We start from the raw sequence: 20,747 nt of genomic DNA on the forward strand, positions 1-20,747 counted from the left end.
AAAGAGATAAACTGTGGCATCAAAAACAGAAACCAGGAGGGGTGCCTGGGTGGCTGTCGGCTGAGCAACCAACTCCTGATTTTGGGTCAGAAAATGATTTCACAGTTCACGAGATCGAGTCCCACATGGGGTTCCTCACTAAGCATGGTGCCTACTTGGGATTCTCTCTCTCTCCCTCTGTCTCTGCCCTCCCCCGCCTCTCGAAAAAAAAATAAACTTAAAAAAAAATCAAATGGGGAAGGAGTAAAAAAGGGTAGAGTCTTTGTATGCAATCAAAGTTGTTACCTGCATAAAACAGACACTATAAGATGTTTTACGTAAGCCTCATAGTTCTTGCTAAATAGTGTTTTGTTCAATCCCTCTAAAACCTGGAACAACTTAGAATAGATCTCTTAACCAAACTCAACTAACCAAGTTAATAGCAACAAATACTAGCTAATAAAGCACGCTGACCTCTAACTCTAGTGAGCTACTCTCTAGAATGCACACACTTTTCTCCCCTCATTTGGGCTAAATGTTTACCAAAGATCAGATATATCTGTTCCCAAGCCAAATATTTTTCTCAGTTAGATAACATCATTTAATATTATGCAACCAATAAAATATGATTACAAAAAGAAAAAGCTGGTCTCCTCAAGAAAACAAATCAAATGACTAGAAATTCAAAAAGATGGCAGGCTAAAAATAAGTGATGCTAAACTAGATGTGGGTAAGACTACTATAAAAGACTTGGGAGGGAGATTATAAAAATCTAGAAGAATTCTGTACCCAGATGAAAAAGAAAGTATAAACAATTCATTATGAGTACAGTTTCTAAAAGGATCACAACTCAGATCTCCAAACAAAAGAACCAAAGGCCTTGTCAAAAGTAAAAAAAAAAAAAAAAAAAAACTTGGTAAATAAATACACTTTTATTGTTTTAAATCAAAACATCTCAGGGGCGCCTGGGTGGCTCAGTCAGTTAAGTGTCCAACTTTGGCTCAGGTCATGATCTCACAGTTCGTGGGTTCGAGCCCTGCATTGGGCTCTGTGCTGACAGCTCAGAGCCTGGAGTCTGCTTCAGATTCTGTCTCCCTCTCTTTCTGCCCCTCCCCTGCTCGCTCTTTGTTTCTCTCCCTCTCTGTCAAAAATAAATAAACATTTAAAAAAATGTTTTTTAAATAAAACATCTCAGAAATGTATTTTGATTTCTTGCCTGCACATTTATTTTCAATAAACCGACTACCTTGTTTCTGCTTGCGATAAAGGTCCTTTTACTGTATTTCATGTCTCATAAGAAATAGTATTATTTTTAAATAAAAATTTAAAATATTTCCCTATATCTTTATTACCACACTTTGCCATTCTGTTTATTGTATTCCTAAATATATTTTTATCTTTAGCCTAAACAACTAAATAAATGATACACATCAATAGGATACATCATAACCTGCTAAGCATGCATTATATATTTCTAATAGCTTTTATGTGGAACATATATCACAAAGTACTACCACTGCACTGCGAAAAAGAAATTTGTTTTTCAATTTAATAGTTAACATGCCAGCTAAAAATCAATGATATCTTTACAAAATTGAAATATAAACTTCATTTGCAAACACAGACAAGTGACCTGGTTTTTAAACTGTTAAATGAGAAGTACCTAAATACTTTTACTACCTTTTTTAATTACAATTCCCCCCAAAAAAGAGATAAGGAAAATATAGCATTGTGGTCCAATGAGAAGTGTCAAAGCAATTCTTACCTTCCGATTCTGATCATAAGCAGAGTCAATCCCCAAAATGCTATTCACTTCGACATACGGATACTTCTTTTCCAGGACACTGACCACATGTTCAACTTTTACTTTTTCTCCAGTCCTTACTTTGTTATAGATCTGAAGAAAGAAAAACCGGGTAACCCCCACACTTTTAAATCCAAATTTCAGAATGTTTATTACAAAAGATTTCTGAATATAGAGAAACATGGCTACTTTTCTTAAAAGGTCATATGGAACATATTAGCAATCCCTTTTTCATATACCTCTTTAAGATGCCTTCTCATATTAGAAACTATATATTCTTAAAATGATCCAATCAGTTCATACATAAAGGCCCAAATGTAGAGTGGCTCAGCTGGTTAAGCAACCGACTTTGGCTCAGGTCATGATCTCATACTTTGTGAGTTCGAGCCCCACATTGGACTCTGTGCTGACAGCTCAGAGCCTGGAGCCTCCTTTGGATTCTGTATCTCCCTCTCCTTCTCTGCCCCTCCCCCACTCATGCTCTGTCTCTCTCTCTCTCTCTCTCTCAAAATTAAATACACATTAAAAAAAATTTTAATGTGTTAATTTTTTTTTAATCTGAATACCTTTACATAATCCTTGAAATAAGAACTTATGGCCATCATGTTTAGGGGGATAAGTTATAAAATACATGCAGCAAAAATCCTTGTTTTTAAAAAGCAGATATAAAACAAATAACAACACAACTATGTCTTTATACATATAGTTAAACACCTAGAAGGATATAAGACAACCTTTTAATAGTGGTTGCCTTTAAGGAACAGGATTAGAGAGGGGAGAGAGAGAAATTTTAAATCGATTCACTTTAATAATATTTTCAAAAATTATTTACAATGAACATAAAATTTTTGTTGTTGCAATTAAAAATAAACAAAAAGAAATAAAAACTCATATTATCCTTTCCTTCATAGACACAGATATTGGCGGGAGGTGAGAGGCACAATTTTAAAAAACAGACGTTAAAACACATCCTCAACAACTTCTGAACTTCTTTCTTTCTTTCTTTCTTTCTCTGTAGCCCCACTGCTAAGCACCCCTTGCTATCACTTCTCAGAGATCCCAACAACAGCCCACCAACCAGTATCCCTGCCACTTTCTCTACCCTTGGTCAGACCCATGGTACATACATGCACCAGAACGTTTTTATCTGGAGTTTAATCCTCTGCAATCTGGACACTCATGGCCTGGCCTGGTAGCCTCAATGGCTAGGTTCCCCTTTCAGCTCTGCTCAAGCCCCAGGGAATTGACAACAGGGAATTACTACCTCCGATTTGCAGCCATCATTCAACTCACGCCTGTTTTTCCTCCTGCACTCAGCTAGGACCACTTCCCACTCCACAACCAGGACATCCCTAGTGGAGGGAGTCATGGTGTTGCTAGGGTGAGCTATGCTTAAACCATCTGCGTGGTCGTGTCCCCCACCACACTGTAAGGGCTTTGAGGACAGGGGTGAAGTCTTACACTTCTCTGTATCCCTTGCAGCTAGTACCAGGCCTGGGAAATGGTGAGTCTTCAATAGATGATAGTCAGATAAATATATGAACATTTTAATAAAAAATGCTCTGGACTGAATCTCTAAACAACAAACATAAAAAATAGCATGCTGACATCATGTTTATAGGTTAAAAAAAGGTGAAATGCTTTAAAGATGGTTTTCTAATAATTACTACTAACCTATAAGCAAAACAATTGCTACTTGTAAGTTTTTTATATATTCAAAACCAGGAAAAAAAATGAGAGAGTTCCTTGTTTGAACTTGAGCAATTATCTTAAGTATATATAAAAATCAGGGCATTTCAGAGTTTCCAAGGTAAAAAAAAAAAAAAAAGAGAAAATAGACAGAATTTATGATTTGAATATTAAATTATCATAAAGAACTTAGAGGGGAAAAGCAAACATTTTTTTAAACAAGCAAAGAACATCACATTTACCAAAAAAAATTAGTGACTTCAAATTACCAAAAGTCAGAAGACTAAGATACCTTAGTAGGGCTCCTAAGGAATCTATCTTAGTTGAAACCACAGCAGTCTATTATGAACACTGATGAATCAGTAAAGGCAACTCCTTAAATATAAAATATGAAGTTTGCAAGAATAATTTATCATACTTCTTCACAGAAATATAAAATCCTCTTAACTCATACTATTTCTTAGACGAAGTTAGATTAAGAAAATTATTCGCCATTTTGATTGAAAACATACATGTATCAGAGTTTGGAAGGCATGATAATCGTCCACTTCTTGGGCAACATAATTATACGCTCTCAGAATAGCCACTCCAGCATCTTGCATCCCATCAACATCTTCAGAGTCATTAACCACAAAGATTAAACCAATTCTGGGGAAGAGGGGGAAGGGCAAAAAGAAGAAAAAGAAACTTATCTCAAAAATGCAACTGGTTAAAAGGAATGGCATCTCTGATTCTCATTCACATACTGCAGCTTCCTCCAATGAAAACCTCCTCTACTGAAAAGCACGGTTCACATCCTACTCTAATATGGCGGGTAAAGGCACTCATCACTTGCAGAATAAAAGCAGGTTCCCAAAGGTGGCTTGGACTGTTCAACTGTTAAAGCACACTGTTCTCACACAGTGAAATGAGGCCTTCACTAATGTGAAGGGTTTTGCTAGTTTTAGATGGAGACTTTATGGTTTTTAAAGAAAAATTAGAGGAAATGAATGTTTTCAGAATGTGAAAATCTATAAAAAGGGGGGAGTGGATTTTGAGATTTAACATAGACAATATGAAAAACGTGAAAATGTTTACTATTATCCATCGGCAAAAAGCTACAACCAAGGTTCAAGTTTATCACAATTTAAATTTTAGATTAAAGGAAAGAACCACAAAAAGATACATTACACATCTACAAAGTGGCCAAAAATAAAATAAGATTAAAAATAAACCCAAAAGCCTTTCACCGGCCCATACAGAAGTCATAGCCTACATACTGGAGCAAAACCAACAGAAGTGAGAACAGACAGTCTATTAACAAAGGGTGCTGGAAAAACTGGACACATTCTCAGTGCAAAAACACAAATCTATACAGAGACCTTATACCTCTCACAAAAAATTAACTCAAAATGGACCATAAACATGAATGTAAAACACAGAACTACAAAATTCCTAGAAAAGAACACAGAAAACTTAGGTGATCTTAAATGGGCAATGACTTACTAGAACTAACAGCAAAGACAGGATCCATGACAAGACAAAAAAAAAAAAAAAAATGGGGGAGCTAAACTTCACTGAAATGAAGAACTTCTGCCCTGTGAAAGAAACTGTGAAAGAAGAGAATGAAGACAAGCCACAGACAGAAAACCTGTGAGAAACACATATCTGACAAAGGACAGATATCCAAAATATACAAAGAACTCTTCACACTCCACAATAAAAAGTTGAAAACCAGGCAAAAGATCGGAATTGGCGCCTCAGCAAACAAGGCACAGAGTTGGCAAATAAGCATAAAAAAAGACACTTGACATCATGTCATTTGGGAATTTCAGAATAAAATCACAATGAGACACCACTACACACCTATTAGAAAAGCTAACACCCAAAACGTTGACAACACCAAATTCTGGAGAGAATGTAGAGCTCATTATAGGAACTCTTATTCACTGCTGGTAGGAACGCAAAGTAGCACAACCACTTTGGAAGACAGCGTGGCAATTTCTTATAAAATGAAATATACTTTTTACCCTAAGATAAAGTAATCACGCCCCTTGGTATTTACCCAAATGAGCTGAAAGCTTATATCCACACAAAAACCTGCACACAGATGTCTATAGCAGTTTTCTTCATTAATGCCCAAACTTGGAAGCAATCAGGATGTTTATCAATAGGTGAATGGATTAAATAAACAAACAAAACTATAGTACATCTACATAATGGAATATTATTTGGCAATAAAAATAAATGATCTAGGGGTGCCTGGGTGGCTCAGTTGGTTGAGTGGCTGACTCTTGATTTCAGCTTTAGTCATGACCTCACGACCGTAAGATCAAGCCCTGAGTCAGGCTCCACGCTGGGCATGGAGCCTGCTTAAGATTCTTTCCCCCTCTCTTCATCCCTCCCCCACTTCTGCTTTTTCTCTCTCTCAAAATAAATAAACATTTAAAAAAGAAAGAAAGAATCAAGCTACAAAAAGACATGAACAAACCTTATAATCATACTGCTAAATGAAAAAAAAAGCCAATCTAATAAAGTTACCTACATCATGAATCTGGGAAAGGCAAAATAATGGAGACAGTAAAAAAAAAAACCAGTGGTTGCCAGTGCCTGAGAGGGAAGAACAAACAGGTAGGGCACAGGAGACTCGGAGGGCAATGAAACTATTCTGTATGATTACGTGATGGTGGAAACATGTCATCACACGCTTGTCAAACCCATGGAATATACGATGCAAACAATGAACCCTAACGTAAGCTATGAACTTTAGTTAATAATAATGTATTAATACCAGTTAATTAGCTAACACTGCTCTAAAAAATACAAAGTCTATTAAAAAGAGAAAAAGGTAAAGCCTAAAAACAGAAGAAGAAAATACACATATCAAACATTCTGCTCTCCTGAGGTATGTGGACAGTGTGTGTATATGTAGATGGTAGTGGCAAGAGAGTTTGTTTATAGATGAAAATTGGTTTTGTTTTTTAAAATCTCACTTGTAACAGAAATCACATGAGGATTGACCTGTTAATTCTTATGAAAACAAAAATAAGGGCTAAGTATCTCCTCACAAAGGAATTCCCCTTTCCAAGTTTCCAATTTTTAGAAAGGGCATCAGAGTTTTTCTGTTAGCTAGGCCCTAAAATGCAGACTTCTGTTTCTCTCAGGCCCAGTTTCTCATCAAGTACCACTAGGGAGTCTCCCAGATTTGTCCGCTCCTCTCCTCAGCCCCTGTCAATGCCCTGGTATACCACATCAACACAGACAAAGACTAAAACAACAGCCACTCTGCCTTGGGTCTCTCCACCAACCGAACAAGCATGCTTCCCTACTGCCTATGAGTTAAGTGACTTCTCACCTACCTTTGCAACGTGAAGACCGCATTCCCTCTTCTTGTCCCTCAATGCAATTCAATAAATGCCCACTGTGTACATGGGCCAACTTCTGTGTTCTTTTATTTCCCTTTTAACCAAAATACACCTCTGTCTGTAATCTAGTAGTTTAGTCCTCCATCAAACCAGGGGGTATTCATGTTTTACATGAAAAATCTCACTAAACAAAAATCTCTGCTTTTCCATCAAAAAACCCCTCTATTTTCTTCAAAGCCTAACTGAAATCCGACTGTTCCATGAAACCTTTGTCCCTCCCAAATGTCTTAGTTCATAATCATTTGTTTCCCTGAAATCCTAAAGCACTTATGACCAGGACACAACCTAGCCCCTGATCAAATATCTTCTTAAAGAGTCTGGAAGTACACACGGTATTTTTTTCAAGAAGGTAGGAATACAGCTTAGATACTATCCACAGCATTTAGCTCAGTGCTGCGTACAGAACACACAACATTTGTTAGCTAGACTTTTCTTCTCTATTTTCATGTTTTCTAAGAATTCAAATTTTTGTCAGCACATAAAATTCCCAGACATTATTTGGAATGTAAGTGAAAATATCTTAGCATGTATATGTAAAAGCCTTAAAAAACTGGTCTTAAAAGCACAGTGAAAAACCCACCCATTCAAGTACCCTGTTGGTAGATTTGGCAACACAAGTGAAATAAATGTGTCTGCATCTACAAAAGGCTGTATGCACATTTAGTTCTTGTCAATCTAACAAAAGTTATTGGCAAAACTCTTTATCTCCACCGAAAGGGGAAATAGGCCCTGTCATGTGGACACTTACCTAGGAAAACTCCCTTCCACTGGGAAGCAAGATGAGACCACAAATTATTTTTACATGAGCTATTAAGAATTCAATGGTATAAGCCTTTATTCACTGAGAATGAAATTTTCTGCCTCAAAAGATACTGCTTCATACTAAGCAAAGATATAGACGTCATTAATGATCTGACTATTAATTATCCTTGGCACCAGACTTGCATTTAAAAATGACAAACAAAACCTCAGCTAATTAGATATATATCATTCAATCAATACCAGTGTTACCTTAGTGGTATATGATTACTGAGGAACATCTCAGCTGTGTTAATCAACTCTGCTGTGGTCTCATGAGCAGGATCAACTATGAAAACCTATGAAGGGGAAAGGGGGAAAGGAACATATGAAATGAAATTTATTCAACTGTAACAGGGCCAATGAAAATGCCATTACTCTTTGAACTTGAAGGTAATCTTTTTGAGTTACTCTTGAACCACATAAAAGAGGAGGTACACAGTAGCAGTTTCCCTCCTTTATGTTCAAAGAATTCAGTACTAAATTCTCACGGTGTTCTGCTAATAGCATGGGAACTGTGTTCCAGATTCCTAACACCCATACTTCTACTACACCTAACAAAACCCAAGTTTTAGCAACTCCCCTACCTTAGAAAATGGAGATTACCTCTTTTTGTGTATTCAACTGTAAGCATCTCTGAATTAAGAATTCATTTAGAACTTAACTTTTAAATCCCAATACTAGCTATTATGTATTAAGGTCTCATGATGTGCTTCAAATCCATGTATAACCTCATTTAATAAAGTTCAGATATATGGGTAAGAGAAACAGAATGAAATTTTGACTGAGAAGGAAAAAAGTGGCTTCAAGAGTCAGGCAAGTACAGAGGATAGTTTCGCTTACAGGTTCTGGTGAAGGAGACCCCTAATCTCTTTAAGAGCAGATAATGGCAAAGGAAGAAATAAAAGGAAAAAAAGAGGGCAAACTAAGAAACCTCTTCTCTCTCTTGAAAGCAGTGAAATAAAGAAAAACAAGTAGGAGTTCACAGATTTATTTAAGGAAATAAACTGAACTATCAAATTTTAGAGATTAAGACATTAAAGGAAAAGAGTAGCAACATATTCATCTTCTGGGTAAAACTATCATAAAACTAAAATAACACAACCTAAACTTTCAGGTTAAGGTAACATTTCCTTACACCCTGATGGAGGCAGTAATGCTACTGTGACGTCTCACAGTCCTATATGTGATAAATACATTTAAAAACCCTTTCAGATTGAATATGGAGTTAGAAGAACATATTTAGTGGTCATAGTGGTGATAGAAGGACCTAGTATAGGAGAGAAGTGAACAGTCTATATGGCTGAAAGGTAGGGGAGAAGTGGGAGAAGTCAAGGGAGAAACAGAGCTTATGGCTAGACAATGAGTTTTACTCACCATGTTATGCAAGTTTTTCCTGATCTGCCGGATAACCCCAGGAAAGGTGGGTCGAAGCAATTCTTGTAGACTAGAAGGCCATGAATTATATCTGCTGTCAACCTCCAGGTTGTTGATCCACTAGGGAGGAAAAAAAGGAAACAAAACACGGTGCATATACTTTAGTCGCCCTTAGTGAAAAGTGCTAGAACTGTCCGTAAGACTTGAAATGATTTTAAGAAGAATCACATGGAAAACACCATTTTCAAAATTACAAAGATCAAGTATAAAAATGAGTGACTAAAGCACAAGCCACAGAATAAAAGATATTTGCAACCTACAAAACCAATAAAAGGACTAGGGTCAAGACAATGTATAGAAATCTAACATAACAATAAAAAAAGGCCCCCAACATATGAGAAATGAAAATCAGCCATGGAGATGAAGAAATTTACAGAGGAAATTCAAAAGAGCAATTAATACAAGGAAAGGAGTATATCTTCACCAATAATCTGAGAAACAGAAACTAAAACCACAGTCAAATTTCACACTCATTAAACTGAGAAAAAGTTGGGGCGCCTGGGTGGCGCAGTCAGTTAAGCGTCCGACTTCAGCCAGGTCACAATCTCGCGGTCCGTGAGTTTGAGCCCCGCATCGGGCTCTGGGCTGATGGCTCGGAGCCTGGAGCCTGTTTCCGATTCTGTGTCTCCCTCTCTCTCTGCCCCTCCCCCGTTCATGCTCTGTCTCTCTCTGTCCCAAAAATAAATAAACGTTGAAAAAAAAAAAAAAAAAACAGAAAAAGTTTAAAGTTTGTCAATATCCAACAATAGGCAAGGGTATACAGTAATGGAAGCTCTGACCCAACACTGGTGCTTGGAAAAGTCACTTTAGGGAAAACAAGGTAATAAAGTAAGACTTTGTTACTACCCTACCACTAAGTACTCCAGTTCTAGGCATCTACTCCAAATAAATTCTCACATATATGCACAAAGAGAGAAATACAAGAAGATATTGTACTGCTTATCACAGCAACAAAATTGGGCACAACCTAATTCCATAAAGGGAGCAGTCTGTAAACAGTATGTACCATTTCTACAAAAAGGGCAAGGAGGGAAACTATGGGTATGTTACTTTGTTCATGTAAATAGAGTATTTAAGGAAAGATACACAAGTAATTGATAATGCCTGTTACTTCTAGAGACAAAAACTGAACAGCTGGGTGATGAGACTTTTCAATACATACCCTTTTGTATGTCTGAATTTTAAACTGTGACTGTATGAAAGATTTTTTTTAATAAGCAAAATATAAAACATGAGAAGATAAACAACCTTTTTGGATCAACCTACATAAGTCTGACAAAACTGAGTAACAAAAGGACAAAGAATACTGCCATGGCATTCTTCAAAATTTCAAGACATACAGTAGGAAATGCATACGTACTTCTGAAGAGGAATTACTTGCAGGGAGAAAACGGTGAACTGGGAAAAGAGCTAAAGAGGACTTGGATGGAAACACTGTTTTCTTCCAAGAAAACAAGATTTGACACAAAATGATTAAATGTTAAGGCAGAGAAAGTATGGGATGGGCCATATTGCTGTTGCTTACATTCATCTCTTTACTCTTTACTCTTTGTTTTGTTTTTTTAATTTTTTTTTTCAACGTTTATTTATTTTTGGGACAGAGAGAAACAGAGCATGAATGGGGGAGGGGCAGAGAGAGAGGGAGACACAGAATCAGAAACAGGCTCCAGGCTCTGAGCCATCAGCCCAGAGCCCGACGCGGGGCTCGAACTCACGGACCGCGAGATCGTGACCTGGCTGAAGTCAGACGCTTAACCGACTGCGCCACCCAGGCGCCCCTACTCTTTGTTTTTAACTCAAATGTTTTTAACATGAAAACAAATGACATAACAATATTTATTAAAATAACACCTACATTACCCAGAGAGAACTCAAATAATGATCATCTTTATTCGACATAATTTTCTTTGGAAAAACTTTCTCTATGATAAATGCTGTATAGAAACCAAGAAAAAAGGATAGGAGGGCCAAGGATGGGTCAGGCAGGATGGGCCAGGCACATTGCTAATATTAATTGTGCTTTGACCACAAGTGCCCAGGACAGCTCTATTCCCTGCATTCTCTTTTATACACAAGGAGACATCAATACAGCAGATATAAATCTATATAAATCCTTCACATACAAAATAAAGTTCTTTTTTTTAAGTTTATTTATTTATTTATTTATTTAGAGAGAAAGGGAGAAGGAGTGTGTGCACATGCACACGGGGGAGGGGCAGAGACAGGAAGAGAGAGAAATCGAAGCAGGCTCTGCATTGTCAGAGCAGAGCCCAATGCGGGGATCGAACCCACAAACCGTGAGACAATGACCTGGGCCTAAATCAAGAGCCTAACACTTAACCTGCCTGAGCCACCCAGGCTCCCCAATAATCAAAGTTCTTTTAAAGGATATTAGCTAGGGTACCTGGGTGGCTCAGTCAATTAAGCATCTGACTCTTGGTTTCAGTTCAGGTCATGGTCTCATAGGTTTGTGAGCTCGAGCCCCACATCGGGCTTTGCACTGTCAGTTCAGAGCCTGCATGGGATTCTCTCTCTACTTCTTTATCCTTCCATTGCTTGTGCACGTGCTCTCTCTCTCTCTCAGGATAAACTTTAAAAAAAATGTTTAAAAAAAAGATAATAGCCAAAGAATGATATTCTACACAAAATTACACAAGACTTGGATGCAACTGAGAAAATACAAATTCAGCATTCTTTTTTCCCCAAGAGATGTTCAGCTGAATCCTAGGGGGATACAAAACTGGAAAAATCACTGTCTTAACCACATTAAATATAATAATTCAACTTTTAGAGCATTTAAGAGACTACTTTGGGGCGCCTGGGTGGCTCAGTCAGTTAAGTGTCTGACTTCAGCTCAGGTCATGATCCCACAGTTCGTGGGTTCGACCCAGGCATCAGGCTCTGTGCTGGCAGCTCGGAGCCTGGAGCCTGCTTCAGATTCTGTGTCTCCATCTCTCTCTGCCCCTCCCCTGCTCATGCTCTGTCTCTGTCTCTCAACAATAAATAAATGTTAAAAAAAAAAAAAAAAAAAGAAGAGAGACTATTATATACACATGGTCCCATATAAGCAGTTGCTGTAAATCACTGTTTGATGCCAATAAAGGAGATGATAGAAATAACTTACCTCTCACAAAAGACAAATGAGAAAGACATAATAAAATGTCTGCCCAGAATACCCTTGGACACTCAAACAGAATACCTACTGAAATAGCAGGACTCCTGATGTCTACAGCATAGTCAGCTTCAGAGGGCTGGATGTTCAGTTTCAAAACATTATGCAGAGAAAGACCTTCTATTCCCAATCTATGCAGACCTTCCATTACCCGAGCTTCATTCCTCAACACATCAAACAGACTGGAGAGTGGGGGAAAATAGGTATTTAGTAGAAAAAGCTTTAAAAAAAAAAAAAAAAACAAAAACCTCACCATGAAAAAACTATCCATTCAAACTCAATGCCCTGTTCAAACCAGTCAAGAAATCAAAAAAGGGAGCTCTTCTCCTTGCTTCATCTTGTCAAAATACATCAAACAAAGTACGTAGGACTTGCTTCTTGGTGCATGTTTATTTACACTTATCCATGTATATACCAGGTATAAAATTATCTCTAAATATAAACACACAATTTGAGGATGAAACAATCCTCATCTGTATTTTACACTGCATATTTTTTAAAAACACTACAGTAACCTCTCTGTATTTCTTACAACTGCACATAAATCTACAGTTATCTCATAATTAAAAATGTATTTAAAAAAATACATTATATAGATTTAACATAAACTTCAACATCAGTGTCAATTTACAAGGTGCACACACATATGACCACAGTATAGGTCTAGAGGAATTTATACCCAATGTAGAGGTTTTTGAGGGAAGGTAGAAAAGATGGGGAGGAGGAAGAAACAAGAAGCAAAGATGAAGATGTTACTTTTCTTAGTTCTTTTATCTGGGTATTATTTAAAACTGTTTAAATGAGCAAGAACTCAGTTTGTAAATCCTGAAAAATTAAAGAGATATGTGTATATTTTTTATTTAAAAAAAACAACATATATGGGCAATCTTTATTTAAAGTGTCCACATCCATTTTACTTTTTACTAGCTCTAAAAAGCAGTATGAGAACATTAACAGTTCAATGAAAATAATTAATGTGAAAAATATCTTACTGTGGGAACTGGCTCTTCTGAAGCATTAGCAATAAACTTTTATTTTTACTATTATGAAACCCAGTATCAACTGTATCAACCTTAATCCCAAGGACAAAATCTGAATTCTATCTATCCACTCGCCTCCCCCACCCCCCCTGCAAAAAATTCATGAGACCAATTCAGAACAAGTTAATACTGAGCCACATTTTAACAACACAAAAAGAATAGATACTCAAATAACATATGTAAGACAGAACACCTTCTGAGACACCAGATGCATAGGCATTTTGAATAAATCTACTTCACACTGTTTCCAGAAGTAAAAGAACCTGCTTGAGCTCTCTTTTTTTTATGGTTGAGAGGAAAACTATAGCTCTAAAAGGGCACCCTCAAAAGACTTGGGCCTTAAATGTCCAAGACCTTGAACATACATCAAATGACAGGGTCACCAGGGTAGCTCAGTCTGACTCTTGATTTCAGCTCAGGTCATGATCTCATGGTTTGTGAGTTTGAGCTCTACATCAGTCAATGTGAAGCCTACCTGGGATTATCTCCCTCTCTCCCTCTCTCTCTCTCTGCCCCTCCCTCCCTCCCTCTCTCTCTCTCAAAATAAATACATAAACTTAAAACAAAAATGACAGTATCATCCTGCCCATCCCAGTCATGAGCCTACCTAAATGCATTCACCTGGTAATAAGCCATCACAATCTGAACATGTTACAAGGAGCTAACACAATAAATTTTTTTTTCTTTTAGTGCTCATTTATTTTTGAAAGAGAGCGAAAGCGGGGGAGGGGCAGAGAGCAAGAGAGATGGAGACACAGAATCGGAAGCAAACTACAGGCTCCGAGCTGTCAGCACAGAGCCTGACGTGGGGCTCAAACTCACAAGCCATGAGATCATGACCTGAGCCAAAGTCTAACAACCAACTAAGCCACCCAGGCACCCCACAAGAAGCTAACATTATAAAATCTTTTCAGAAAATGAAAAACATTATCCATACCTGAATATATCCTGTGTATCTAAATCAATGTGAAGTCCATTGATGAACAGTGCTGAGTCTCCAGGTTGTAATCCTAAAGTTCCCTTGAAATACTGAAATATTTAAAAAAAAAAAAAAAAATTGTTAAGAAGCAAGAAGAGGATGTTTAACAAAAATTTCCACGTTTCTAACTTTATTACATGTAGAAATGTTGGCATCCTCCTATTTACTATAGGAAACCCTAAGGATGGGTTAAGATTTCCTTTTATGTACTCTCACAGATCCTTCATAGCATCTATTTTGTTGTAATGAAACTGCTGGTTGTGATAAAATACACCTCTCTTCCCTCCCTCCTTCCAACTTTGATCAATACAACTGTTTAGTGTCAGAGAAGGAGGAGAAGGAAAGAGACTGGTTAAATAAGCCAAGTGCTGAGGATCATTTTTCATAAGAGACTTCTGTTACTCTTGCCTGTTTGTGATGCCAAACAAGGTGGTAACAGCAGTCACTAACAGCTGGGCCTCCTGATGAACTCCAAAGACCTAATCTGAAAGGGTTCAAAATCCCACACCTCCCTGAGACCTTCAAACTAACACACATCAAGAAACTGAGTTGCTGCCCCGAGGAAGCACCTATGTGCAAGCTAACTCTCCAAGCGCTGGTCTCCATGGGGCGCCTCAACTGCTGCTCCCTGAGGTGGTGGCTGCCACGGCACACAGGTGACTGTGCAGCCCTTCAGACCTGCCCGACCCATCCGACACACTGCTTGGATGTGTCAGCTTCTGTTGACTTCTACCCTTTCCATTTAATTCCTCTTTCCTTGGGAACCGCTCCACACAGCAAAGGGAAGAAACTACTCAGATACTAGGGACAGAAATTAAACCTTTAGTTCTCATGGGGCTGGGGGAAGAAGGGCAGGGACCAGTGAGCTTCCTTCATGTCCCAGTAGTCTGCAGACTCAGTAAACTTCAAGGTCTAGTATTGCATGGGTAAAGCACAAAACAATGACGAAGCCACATTTACTTCTTTGCCTTGAAGGATTAAATGGCAAGTAAAATAAGGGGAAAATGGAAAGCTGCATCAATTCAGAATTGGAATTTCTTATGTGGGAAGGAAAAACTCCATGTCCACTCACACCCAGGCCATAAGTACAGCACCCTCTGACTGTAAGAAACACAGATTCTGAGCTGCTAAGCATAACTCATATCCGTTTCAAGATCTGGTAATACAGCAAACTTCACTTTTGAAAATTCATCACACTGAAGATTTAATGTTTGTACACATTTTTGCATGTTTTATACTTTTGTATTTTATACTTTAATATTTAATCAAGAAACCCTGAAGTATCTAGGAAGTACTACAGCCTATGTAATTTAATGTTTTGTCCTCTTGGTGGAGGGAGCCCTGAAAGTAAGATAATATTTAATATTGCTATTCTGAAAATCAAAAACAAGGTAAATAAAAAATGTCAATAAGGTTTCTTCAAATTAGTAAATATTGGAGATAAATTTGGTTTACTTACCCCTCAGATCTATTTAACTAATATCTTCTATGTAAAGGTTTTAAAAATCTGGGGGTAAAGACAGACTGAACACAAGCATTTCTTTCCCTCCTAAAACTCTATTGAAATGTCAGTTTTTTAAAAAGGGATTTTTACAGAGTTATAAATCCACAACAACAAAGAGAACAAAAGAGAAAAAGGGCAACTAATTTTGGAAGCTAGAAAGGAGATATGTGAGTAGCAAGAGTTTTAACAACCCTGAGAAAGCTAAAGGCTAGGCTGACAGTGGGGAAAGCCAACAGAAACCACAAGTTACCCTGTGGAACTCCTCAAAAGGCTCAAGAATTGGCAGCACAAAGAACACAGGTAAGAGGGGGTAACCACTAGGCTAAAAAATGAGTTCTGATGTATAGCTTTTTAAAGATAAGAGCCCCCAGACTCCCCGGTTGATTTCACAGAGCAAGGTCCCTCCACTCCAGAAAAACGGAACGCTTTCATTCCCTGTGAAAGAGTGAAAGAATCTGGGAACTCAGGGAAATGAAACACAACTGAGAGCGGGAATCCCATATGGAAAACAGGGGACTGAGTGGAAGCTCCTGAATGTTCTTTCCTACTTGGCTTCTACCACTCCAGCAGCCAGACTTCACCTTCTAGGTAAGAAAGGATCAGAAGATCCTTTTCTGGAGACTGAACAGCTCAAGAGGAAAAGTTTCAGACTGACACACTGGGACAAGCTAGGAAATGGCCATAACAGGATAGCCTACAGTCAAAAAGCCTCAAGGCTTGCCATCAGCTCCTTACTGCTACTGCCTCGTTCTCTTCAATATGAGCAGCAATCACCAGACATGTGAGGAAAGCCTCTAACATTAAAGACAAGAAACCAAGACAAAAAGAAAGTCAACTTAAGAGGAAACAGATATAAAAGAGAAGAAAACATACATATACACTACTGACACGTTCAAAATGACATGAGAACACCATCAGAAAAAGGTCAAAGAACAATAACCCTTGGAAATTAAAGATTTGACAACTAAAGGAAAAAAATCTCAACAAAGGGGCTGAAAATCTTCCCCTAAAAAGTTTTAAAATAAAACACAAAAGAATTGGAAAATAGGAAAGAAAATACACATTTTTTTTTTAATTTTTTTTTCAATGTTTATTTATTTTTGGGACAGAGAGAGACAGAGCATGAATGGGGGAGGGGCAGAGAGAGAGGGAGACACAGAATCGGAAACAGGCTCCAGGCTCTGAGCCATCAGCCCAGAGCCCGACGCGGGGCTCGAACTCACGGACCACGAGATCGTGACCTGGCTGAAGTCGGACGCTTAACCGACTGCGCCACCCAGGCGCCCCGAAAATACACATTTTTTAAATTAGGCCAAGCTAGTCAAGGAAATGCAACATCTTAAAAATAAAGAATTCCAGGAAAACAAAAGAGAGAAACTAGATGGAAAAAATGCAAGAAAATAAATCAAGAAAACTTCCCAAAACTCTAGGAAATGATTTTCCAGATTCAAAGGGCCCATCAACCACTCAACAGTACAGAGATTTCTTTAAAGGGCATAGCACTGTGAAAATTCAAATTACTAGAGCCAAAAACAACACCCTGAATGATTCTGGAAAGAAAAACTAGATCTCATACCAAGGCTTCAGACTTCTCAATAACCACAACAGAAACCAAAATTCTAAGAAGCAATGCCTTCAAACTGTTACCATTGACCCCTGAACTCAAAACTCACCCACTGAACTCAGGAAATTCCTGAAAGTTTCTGTCAGTCAAGTTCATCTCTTAGAAACTAACAAATTGCTAGAAAAGGAAAAGAAACTATTTGAGGAAATATGACACCTGTGCAGATGAATCAGAAAGTGTTCCACAGCTTCCTCAGCTTCATTACAATGTTAAAGTCCCCTTCTTGGAACTATTCATCCCAAGCCCTAATAAAGGAACCAGCCTACCTCTGTTAGAGTAGTCATGGTTTTGGAAATTACTCCCTGTGATCTCCCTATTTCTACAAATAAAGATGACCTTGTGAGGCAATTCCTCCTGGTGTGGTCTCTGTCTGTAACTCACCAAGAAGCAACTCACTTTGGTCCAGTAACAAAACTTCTAAAGGACTTCCAATCTAGATTTCTATACTCAGCCAAGCTATCAATAAAAACAGAAATGGAAAATTGATTTCTCAGAATCTGAAATGCAACTTTTCTCATGAAGAATGATGTATTGCACCAAAAAAGGGAGTAAACCAAAAACAAAGAATACCAGGAACCCAAGAAATAGGAGATCCAACAAAAGAGATTAAAGCAAGGTCCCAGGATAACTGGTATGCCCTAGACATAAAGAACAACCAGACCATAGTGGAGCAGAACAAAAATTAATAAAATCACAACATGAAAATACAGAGAAAGTGGAGGGATGGGGAAGTGCCAGTACAGAGTAGTGGCAGACATGGGGGTGAGGGGCAGTGAAAGAAAGTTAAATGTCATCCTTGTAATGGGAGGCTGACACAGAAGACTTGAAACTGGAAAACAAAGCACTAATTTAAGTTTACAATAAAGCTGGGGATAAACATCAAAACAATCAGCTAAGGGTTGAAAATAGATGCTTCTAGCAAGGAGGACAAAACAGGGATTAAGTCCAGAAGCCTGGGTGGCTCAGTTGGTTAAGCACCTGACTCTTGATTATGGCTCAGGTCATGATCCTAGGATCGTGGGATTGAGCCCCACATCAGGCTCCATGCTGAGCAAGGAGCCTTGCTTAAGATTCTCTCTCACTCCCTCTGCCCCTCTCCCCTGCTCACTCACATTCTCTCTCCTTCTCTCTCACAGATAGATAGACAGACAGATTAAAAACAGAGAGTAAGTCATGTTAGGGGGATGCTGCTTATCTAAACAAAGTGGTGGCACCATCTGATGTTTCAATTATATTCATATTCAACTTTAAATATTAAAAACATAAAAAAAGATTACAGAAATGAATAAAACACCACTATGTTTGGTAAAAGTTTGTTCAATGTCATTGATGTAACTCAGATTTCCTCATCTTTAAAAATACAATACAAAACAGAAAGACCACTGGGTAATACCTTCTGATTCTCTTCCACTTCGGTTCTAAGTTCTGAACTCACCGCTGTTTTTGTTATCGCTCTAAAGAAATAAAAATGTTATCGATGTTTAGTTAATTTCCGTATATTTGTATGTAAAACAACAAATTCCTTAATACAAAAAAACAAAAAAATCTTCACCTTTACAAATAATAAATATATTTCTCCACTCAGATGTACATATTTTTTCATTACTTCAACATAAAACATCACAGAAAAGTAGCAGTAATAGCAGCATTTTAAATCAAGTGCAGTTATTCCAAAGATCTTAGGTTAAATATATGTAACTCTATTCCTATACACAATCTCTACTGCTCACAGACTAAGGGATAATGTTAAACTAAGGTGACAAACTGCTCATGCTACTTAAGCACTTTTGGTGGAGGTGGCATCCTACATGTATATCTTCAATAGCATACTAAATTAAATGAGATTGTACTATATGATTTATAAGTCTTTCTAAGAAATGGTTGCCAAAACTAACCAAATAAACAAACTTATTTATAAAGCATCACACATAAGAAGTCAAAACAGCTCATTCAGTTACTCAAGAAAAACACTGGCAACCATTTAAGTTGTTAGTCTCCAAAAATTTGGCTTTTAAAAAGATTTATGAGATGTGGAGGATATTATACAACTGAAAGCAGTATTTAAAAAGCTGCACTCAAAATCTTACTGTTACCATGAACAAGTCAGCCTATAGAACTCATCTGCCTCATTGAGTTTAAATTAGATGATGTATACAAAACTCTTCAGGAAGAAAAACACAGTCGCTGCTAGACCCTGTATTAGTTACATCCACATACATCAGATTTTGTTAACTCATCTAATCCTGACAGGCAGGGATCATTATTTCCATTTTAATGCTTGGGAAGTGAGGTAATGAGAAGAGAGGTAATTATTTGCAAATGTCACACAGCTAGCAAGGCAGAGCCAAGGACACAACCTACATGGGTCTCCAACCCCACAATGTACAGTACTGCCAACTTCCCGGAAAGATAGCGTCATCAGTGGCATGGTGCTGGTATTAAAACTTTAATTTTCTAAGCATTTTCATATTTTACTTGTCTCATTTTGCATGTAAACATGAAGATAATTAGGTATATAGTAAAGAGAAGAATGTCTTAGAGCTTTACTCTTCATTACCTGGCTTTGGTAGGAAAATTTTGACTAAGATCCTTCATTACCACCAAAGCTAATTCAACAGGAGCAGCCAAGATTCGGGAAGCAGTCTGGAAACTGAGATCTGCAACAAGGTCAAGTATAAAGTGTATTAATCTAATGCAATGAGAAATAAGGGGGAAAAAACATATATTTCTCATTATTTTCTTGGCAATTGAGAATGTTTTAGAATGCAACCATTTCAGAGAGCACCCATGGTTTAATTCTAGGTTTTGTTCAATTCCTAGTGTTTATTGTTACATTGCTTGCTATACTTGCATAAAACACTAGAGATATACTAACACATTTACATTTAGCATAGGATAAATCCATCCCAAATCCTTTTCATTTTTATGAATTTACATTATACCACAAAGTATAGTAAAAGTCTTTAGTAAATTATGCTTAAAAAAAAATTTGATAAAATAGACCTTTGGGCCAGAAAAACACACATATCCTTCATGTTAATATGTCTTTAACATTTGACAGATACACTATTCAAGAAATGTATATAAAGAAATAGAAAAACTAAGACAAACATTATAAACTTAAGTATCTGTTCACACAGAGAAAGATCTGGCATTCATTTATATACATACTTCTGCATACTGTTAATCTGTCTACAAAAGGACTTCCTTTCCTTTCTGATTAATCATAATCACTTTATCTGAAAATCTGTGGTACCCTGAGAATCAGGCAAATAAATAAAATTAAATTCAAATTCTATTAGTTTTTTAATACCATA

At 37.4% G+C, this 20,747-nt stretch overlaps 1 protein-coding gene across 2 annotated transcripts in view; it reads right to left on the minus strand.

Moving 5' to 3' along the window:
* UGGT1 (UDP-glucose glycoprotein glucosyltransferase 1) overlaps positions 1–20,747 on the minus strand; it is a 113,651-nt gene that overhangs the window by 68,686 nt on the left and 24,218 nt on the right. For both annotated transcript variants that reach the window (XM_043576427.1, XM_043576428.1), the window contains exons 10-17: positions 19,988–20,087; positions 18,824–18,884; positions 14,261–14,352; positions 12,315–12,465; positions 9,052–9,171; positions 7,888–7,973; positions 3,985–4,120; positions 1,745–1,876 (exon numbers count right to left, since the gene is read on the minus strand). In XM_043576427.1, coding sequence (XP_043432362.1) covers positions 1,745–1,876; positions 3,985–4,120; positions 7,888–7,973; positions 9,052–9,171; positions 12,315–12,465; positions 14,261–14,352; positions 18,824–18,884; positions 19,988–20,087 — 878 coding nt within the window. The remainder of the gene's footprint in view (positions 1–1,744; positions 1,877–3,984; positions 4,121–7,887; positions 7,974–9,051; positions 9,172–12,314; positions 12,466–14,260; positions 14,353–18,823; positions 18,885–19,987; positions 20,088–20,747) is intronic.

The sequence above is a fragment of the Prionailurus bengalensis genome, chromosome C1, assembly GCF_016509475.1.
Source record: "Prionailurus bengalensis isolate Pbe53 chromosome C1, Fcat_Pben_1.1_paternal_pri, whole genome shotgun sequence".
Classification (NCBI taxonomy): domain Eukaryota; kingdom Metazoa; phylum Chordata; class Mammalia; order Carnivora; family Felidae; genus Prionailurus; species Prionailurus bengalensis.